Consider the following 6,419-nt stretch of genomic DNA (forward strand, 5'->3'; position numbering starts at 1 on the left):
ATTGAAATATAAATTAATGTAATTTTGTTTGCTTTTTAGCTGGTCACCTCTTGGTTTCATATACTTTTCCTAATTGAAAATCAATTTTAATCAAACAATAATTATATATAAAAAACGCTAGTTATTCATCAAATTACAATTTTTTTTCAAATAAATACTCTAATTCAAGAATTATAGATAATTAAATTAATTTTCTTTTACTCAAAAAATAAGGTACAAAATCTAAATATTTAATTAAACATATAAAATTTTTATTATTTTTTAATTACTAAAATCTTAAATCATAAATAAGAAATTGCCCAACTAATATAAAAAAATATGTGAAAGCATAATCTTTTGTAAGTATAATAAATCATAAATAACTTATTATTTAATTTTTAAAAATTTAGGATCATAGGCTGCGTTTGTTTTCAAGAACAGGACACTGAGATATGGACACGTAGACACAAAATCGTGTTTGACAGATGAGACATGAACAGAGATATTATGTCCATAAACACTGAATTAGTGTATTTTGTGTCCGTCCTGAAAGGAAGAACACAGAGACACTAATAAGGGACACAACTTATTTTTTATTTTTCTTTCATTATTCTTGTTAATATTTTATAATTATATTTTTTTTTTCAAATTTTTTACATGAAAAAAAATGAGAGTAAACTATATTTTCAAAATTTGTTCTAATTTATCACCAAACAAAATACAAGAACACAAAATTTTAATTTTGTATCCTTATCCTTTGTGTCTTGTTCTCAATGTCTTGTCTTATCCTCTTCTCAGAAATAAACGCAGCCTTATAGTTAATGATTTTTGCATTTAGTGAGAGGTTTTTAGTTCAACATCCACTTAAAACATATTTTTATATAAGTATATAAAGATTAAGACTCATCCTGCATCATACTTAATGCGTACAAGAACCTTATTTGCACCCTTCTCTATCTCTACGGATTGGATTGATAACCGTACCTGATTGAATTGGATAACTGTGGACATGTTGTACCTTAAAAAAAGAGAGACATATAAAATAATGAAAATGTGATTCTTATATTTATTGAGTTTAATTTTGATATATAAAATTTTTGGTAAAATTGTTTAATTATATATTTTTATGATTATATATATAATTAATATAAAAGAGAATTGCTAATGAGTAATAGCTCAAATGACATAGTCTCTTCATACTTAATTAAGAAGTTGTGGGTTCGAGTCTCCTATTTTTGGTAAATATAAAAGAGAATTATTTTTATTCGTATAACATTGTATAATTAGGGGTTGCGGGTTCGATCCCCATACTCAATTAAGAGGTTGCGGGTTCGAGTCTCCTATATTTCTAAATTTAGCCAACGAGTAATAGCTCAAATGACATAGTCTCCCCATACTCAATTAAGAGGTTGCGGGTTCGAGTTCGAGTCTCATATCTTTAGTTAAAAAAAAAATTGTATAATTAGGAGGTACTGTTAAATTATGGGAAAGTCTAGGGACCAGCAGATTTATTAAAATCTGGCCAGCATTTAGCCAGCAAAAGAAAAATGTCTCTACCATTAGATAAAATTTCATAACTACCTGTAAAGCATTCAATTTCAAAGCCCAAAGCTCTCATATTTCATCCTTCTCTCACCGTCGTCGTCTTCCCTTTCCCAGACCCATACCTTCAAAATTGGATAGTCCGAACCCGACCCATTTCACTGATTGGGTTTCAGATTCAGATTTGAGAAAAAGAAAAGTCAACACTGAAGATTGAAGAAGAAGGAAGCTCAAACAACAAATACGAAGCTTTGCGTGTGCTCTGCTTGCAACAATGGCGGATCCGAAGAAGGAAGGCTTCCTCACCTACGCTTATATTCTGCTCTACATTGCTCTTTCCAGCGGCCAGATCTTCTTCAACAAGGTTTCCTCACCGAAATCCCTAATTTAGAAACTCCTATCTATAATTACCAATGCACTTTTTGTTTCCCGAGAAAATTCAGGGAAATTTGACCTTATTGTTGTTTTTGTTCTTGAGTAGGATTTATATGGTATCTAGCTCTGGATTCATTTTAATTTTTAGGTTGAATTTTTGAGACGTGTGAAATTGATTGAAATTGGATATGCTGATAAGGTATTTGTGATATGTGATTTGAGATAGAGTTGTTGCATGTAAGTAAGTTCTATAGAACTTTTTCTTGGAATTTTTTCATGGTTTCTTTCGTTTGTTGTGGAAGGCTTGTTTGTTGTGTGAACTGCGGAACTGGAATAGCTAAGTATCTTGTGTCAGATTCTTGGTTTTTGGACTTTGTTGTCTTGTTTGGTTCGGTCACCTTTTGGAGTAATTGCTGAAAGTAAAGTTGGATGCATTATTGTCTACTTTTGCCTCCTAGATTTATTCTTGAAACTTAAGTTCTTGATGTTTGGCATGGTTTGTTGATTGACTTGAGAAAGGAATATGTAGCTGATGTTCTTTATATATATATATATATATTTTCTTTTAAATTGCAGTGGGTTTTGTCATCTAAGGAAATAAACTTCCCTTATCCCCTTGGGTTGACTCTACTTCATATGATCTTCTCCTCTGTTTTGTGTTTTGTATTAACCAAAGTTCTAAAGGTACGTATGTGTTTGTGTTTTGCATAATATTTATTTGATTAGCGATGAGTATGCACCCGATGAATATGTCTTTTGCAGATTATGAAGGTTGAGGAGGGAATGACTCATGAAATGTGAGTAAATAAATAAGCTCTCTGTAGATTGCATCCAATTTTAAAAATTGCATACATGGAAGTTTTTGGTTTTGTCATTGTACCTCTGACCCTGACTATTTAGCAGCTGAAGATTTATAAGACTTTAACCTAAAGGATAATTCATAAAAGTGAGATCATAAGAGGTTTACTGATTAAGAAAGAATATTAGCAAAACGTTTCTGTGTATGCCTCTGTGCCCTCTAGCTTGGATGAGTTATGTACTCAAGAACAGGAGTTGATAAAAAGGCAAAATCATAAAATATATCCTTTTAAGTGGTCTAACCCCGATGATATTTGGAAAATGATTAATGAATATTTGAGTATAGAACAATCTAAGGATTTGATCTTAGTTTCAATTGTCTTCATTCTCTTTCTGCCATAATGTGTTTAGGATGAGTCCTATTTGGTCAGTGTCAAACCTGTACCAGCATTTCATAGTGTGTTGGTTGCATTGACAGTGGATGATCATAAATTAGTTAAATAGTACTAGTTTCCTCTGAGCATTAGTTAAACTTTCTTGATCACAATGAACAGTGTGTCGGTTGCATTAACAGTGAATGGGACATCAGAAAGGGCTTATGCGCCTTTCTTGTTTTGTTTTGTTTTTATTTAAACTCCTTCAATTAAGATTATCGTGAAGATTATCTATATCTTACAATACATATATAATGTGGATATTTCAAAATGTCTGTAGTAAGGAATCGAACCTAGCACCTTCAAGTTGTGACCCTTATATACATTCTTTAAACCCAAAACTATGATTGTTTTTGTGTTATTGTGTGATATATATGTAAAAATGTTAACATTTTAGTTTAATAAATTAAATTAATATCCAAAAAGTAAAAATGCGGCCTAATAGGCACGATGTGGTGCTAGTTAACAGAAATGTGTTATGAGTTTGTAGTTGATTTAAGATACTTACGATATTGCCAGAATCCAGTATAATCATGTCTTTCATTATTTCAGATATGTTAGTTCAGTAATGCCAATTGGGGCTATGTTTGCAATGACTCTTTGGCTGGGGAATACTGCCTACCTGTATATTTCTGTTGCATTTGCACAAATGCTGAAGGCAATTAGTAAGTTGGTACTTGCCTGATTGATATTCACAATAGCTAGGTATCTGAAACCAAATGTTGTACCATATGAAAGTTTAATTGGTAATCGGATCTGTGTGGCTAATGAACTCGCCATAGACAGTATATAGTGATTGTATATGGGTTCTCAAGACATCAAGATTACTTTTTTCCTACAAGAAAACTAACTAATATATTCCTTTGGATTGATTAAATGTAATGTACAGTGCCTGTAGCTGTTTTTGTGCTTGGAGTAGCTGTAGGACTTGAGACAATGAGCTGCAAAATGCTTTTGATCATGTCCTTGATTAGTTTTGGTGTCCTAGTAGCTTCTTATGGAGAGATAAATATAAATTGGGTTGGAGTAGTTTACCAAATGGGAGGTGTTGTTGGTGAAGCTCTAAGACTTATTTTCATGGAGATTTTTGTTAAGAGAAAGGGTCTGAAGTTGAATCCTATATCAGTGATGTATTATGTTAGTCCATGCAGGCAAGTGGTTTTCAGAATTTTATATTCTCTTGCACAATTTTCTTTACTAAACTTTGTATATTGTAAACTAATGCACGTGACAACAATTTTGGATTGTTTTGCAGTGCAATTTGTTTATTCCTTCCATGGATTTTTCTAGAGAAACCAAAGATGGATGAACATGGACCTTGGAACTTCCCTCCTGTTTTGCTTATCCTCAACTGCCTTTGTACTTTTGCTCTAAACTTATCAGTTTTCCTTGTTATTACACACACAAGTGCTTTAACCATTCGTGTTGCCGGAGTTGTCAAGGATTGGGTGGTTGTCTTAGTGTCTGCTCTGTTGTTTGCTGATACAAAGCTGACAATGATAAATTTGTTTGGTTACGGAATTGGTAAGTAACGGATCATCTTTGACCTTCTAAATCTTCCTGTCATTTTGAATATAGTTCAAGTATTTCCTGTGACATTTCTTGCACATAAACCATCCTGTGGTTACAATTTTCCTAGTTCAGGGCCAATTAATAACGCTGGAAGCCTGTGTGCATATTTAAATTTTCCTGAGTCCAGTACCTATTAATAACCTGCAAACAAGCACAGGCCTTCAATTAATATTCAAGTTCAAAACAAAAAATGTTATTCATACATTTAAACTGGGTCCACATCCACTCCAAATGATTTCCTAAGCTCCATACATAACCCTTACAAGATAGTTGAAGACTGATTTGTAATATCAAATTCTAGTGCAAAAATTTCTTCTTGTTATCACTTTTGACGGGGAGAAGGTGAGCATAAGGGTGATTTCCTATATTCTATATCATAATATTGTTTCTAGTCATTTTTTATGAATTTATACTCACTGATGTTTGGAGTATCAACACAAGTAGTTGTCCTAGTTGATTCAAATGTTTGATTTTTATGATTGATATTTGACAGGTTGCTTGAAAAAAATTCAAAGACTACCAAAATTAAAATTTGAATTGTGCAACATAAAATTGTTATAATCCAATCGCTTATTAAGAAATTATGAATGTTGATATATGTTAAGAGAAAAGGAGCTGATTTCATAAATTGTAAATTTCATGCAGCCATCGCTGGGGTAGCCGCGTACAATAATTACAAGTTAAAGAAAGAAGCTACACATGTGTCCCCAAATGATTCTCCGAATGCTTCTGAGCATGGTGAATCTTCCCATAGGCTAGAGTCACAGCCTTTAACAAGAAGATAAATAGCGTCTTGGACCAACGCCAGAGGTATGTATATAATGACTACGTTCATATTAGCTTTCTTCCCACAATTTTCATTTCTTATTTCTTTTCCTCTCTGGTCCAGTTGTTCATGCCCTTTCCTGAAGTTGATAAGAACATATAGTAGATAATGATACAATTCTCACATAATGTGACAAAGAAGCCATCAAACGTTAATGTAGTATTGAAAAGTATAAGCAAGCATCATTACACAGCTGATCATACAGCGGAGGAATCGATGTGCAGATGTAATATATATACTCACTTTTATCCTTTCAAATAGAGGAGCTAGGCCATAGCATTCGGATTTTGAGGAATTTTGAAGTCATTCAAAAAGATTATTTCTTTGAAGCAATTACCACTTTCAATCTTCGCAGCTCATTATTTCAAGTTGAAATGAAAATTCCAAGATTAAAAGCCGAGGCATCCACCATTTATTATATTTGCACATGTGCTGGTAGTTGCCAATTGCCATGGTTTTATGCTAATTTTTTATGTTACAGAGATTAAACCTTGTACAATTGTTTTGTTTGTTTGTAACGTACCTTAACATTATTCAACATAAGGAGACAGATACAGAATTATAGAATAGATTGATTCAATGTTGGGGATCCTTGCACCACTGTAATCCTTTTTAATCTTGATGCTTTCAAATTTCAATGTTGTATGTCGTTGGTTCTTAGGGCTAGACATAAATGATTAGGTGTTACTCAGGGCCGAATGTTTCATCTTATGTGATGCCATTCAAGCATATCTGCTATTTGGTATCAATTTCTGATCGTTATCCACCACTATATGTATAATAATTTATAGCATGTGTTCCGAAGGGAAAAGAAGAACGGGAAGCGTTCAAACTCCACAGAATAAATTTGAGACAATTTTACTCTTAAAACCTTTTTCATCTCATTCCTTTTA

The 6,419-nt window shown here is 32.6% G+C and overlaps 1 protein-coding gene across 3 annotated transcripts; it reads left to right on the forward strand.

The window, feature by feature from the left end:
* Positions 1,569 to 6,164, forward strand: LOC107613615 (probable sugar phosphate/phosphate translocator At3g14410). 3 transcript variants are annotated; one of them, XM_016315701.2, is made up of 8 exons: positions 1,569 to 1,885; positions 2,473 to 2,580; positions 2,659 to 2,693; positions 3,681 to 3,793; positions 4,018 to 4,279; positions 4,384 to 4,652; positions 5,346 to 5,510; positions 5,590 to 6,164. In XM_016315701.2, exons 1-7 carry the CDS (start codon positions 1,796 to 1,798, stop codon positions 5,483 to 5,485), a joined length of 1,017 nt encoding a protein of 338 aa, XP_016171187.1. In that variant the 5' UTR covers positions 1,569 to 1,795; the 3' UTR covers positions 5,486 to 5,510; positions 5,590 to 6,164. The 3 variants fall into 3 exon arrangements, with proteins under 3 accessions (XP_016171187.1, XP_020965123.1, XP_020965124.1); XM_021109464.1 differs by lacking the exon at positions 2,473 to 2,580 and having other exon boundaries at positions 1,571 to 1,885; XM_021109465.1 differs by lacking the exon at positions 2,473 to 2,580 and having other exon boundaries at positions 1,750 to 1,885; positions 2,623 to 2,693.

The sequence above is a fragment of the Arachis ipaensis genome, chromosome B08 (assembly GCF_000816755.2).
Source record: "Arachis ipaensis cultivar K30076 chromosome B08, Araip1.1, whole genome shotgun sequence".
NCBI classification, from domain to species: Eukaryota; Viridiplantae; Streptophyta; class Magnoliopsida; order Fabales; family Fabaceae; genus Arachis; species Arachis ipaensis.

Coding starts and splice junctions, on each gene's coding strand:
- LOC107613615 (XM_016315701.2), top strand. CDS start 1,796: ATGGCGGATCCGAAGAAGGAAGGCTTCCTCACCTACGCTTATATTCTG. Junction 1,886..2,472: donor GCCAGATCTTCTTCAACAAG/GTTTCCTCACCG, acceptor TTTAAATTGCAG/TGGGTTTTGTCATCTAAGGA. Junction 3,794..4,017: donor ACAAATGCTGAAGGCAATTA/GTAAGTTGGTAC, acceptor TGTAATGTACAG/TGCCTGTAGCTGTTTTTGTG.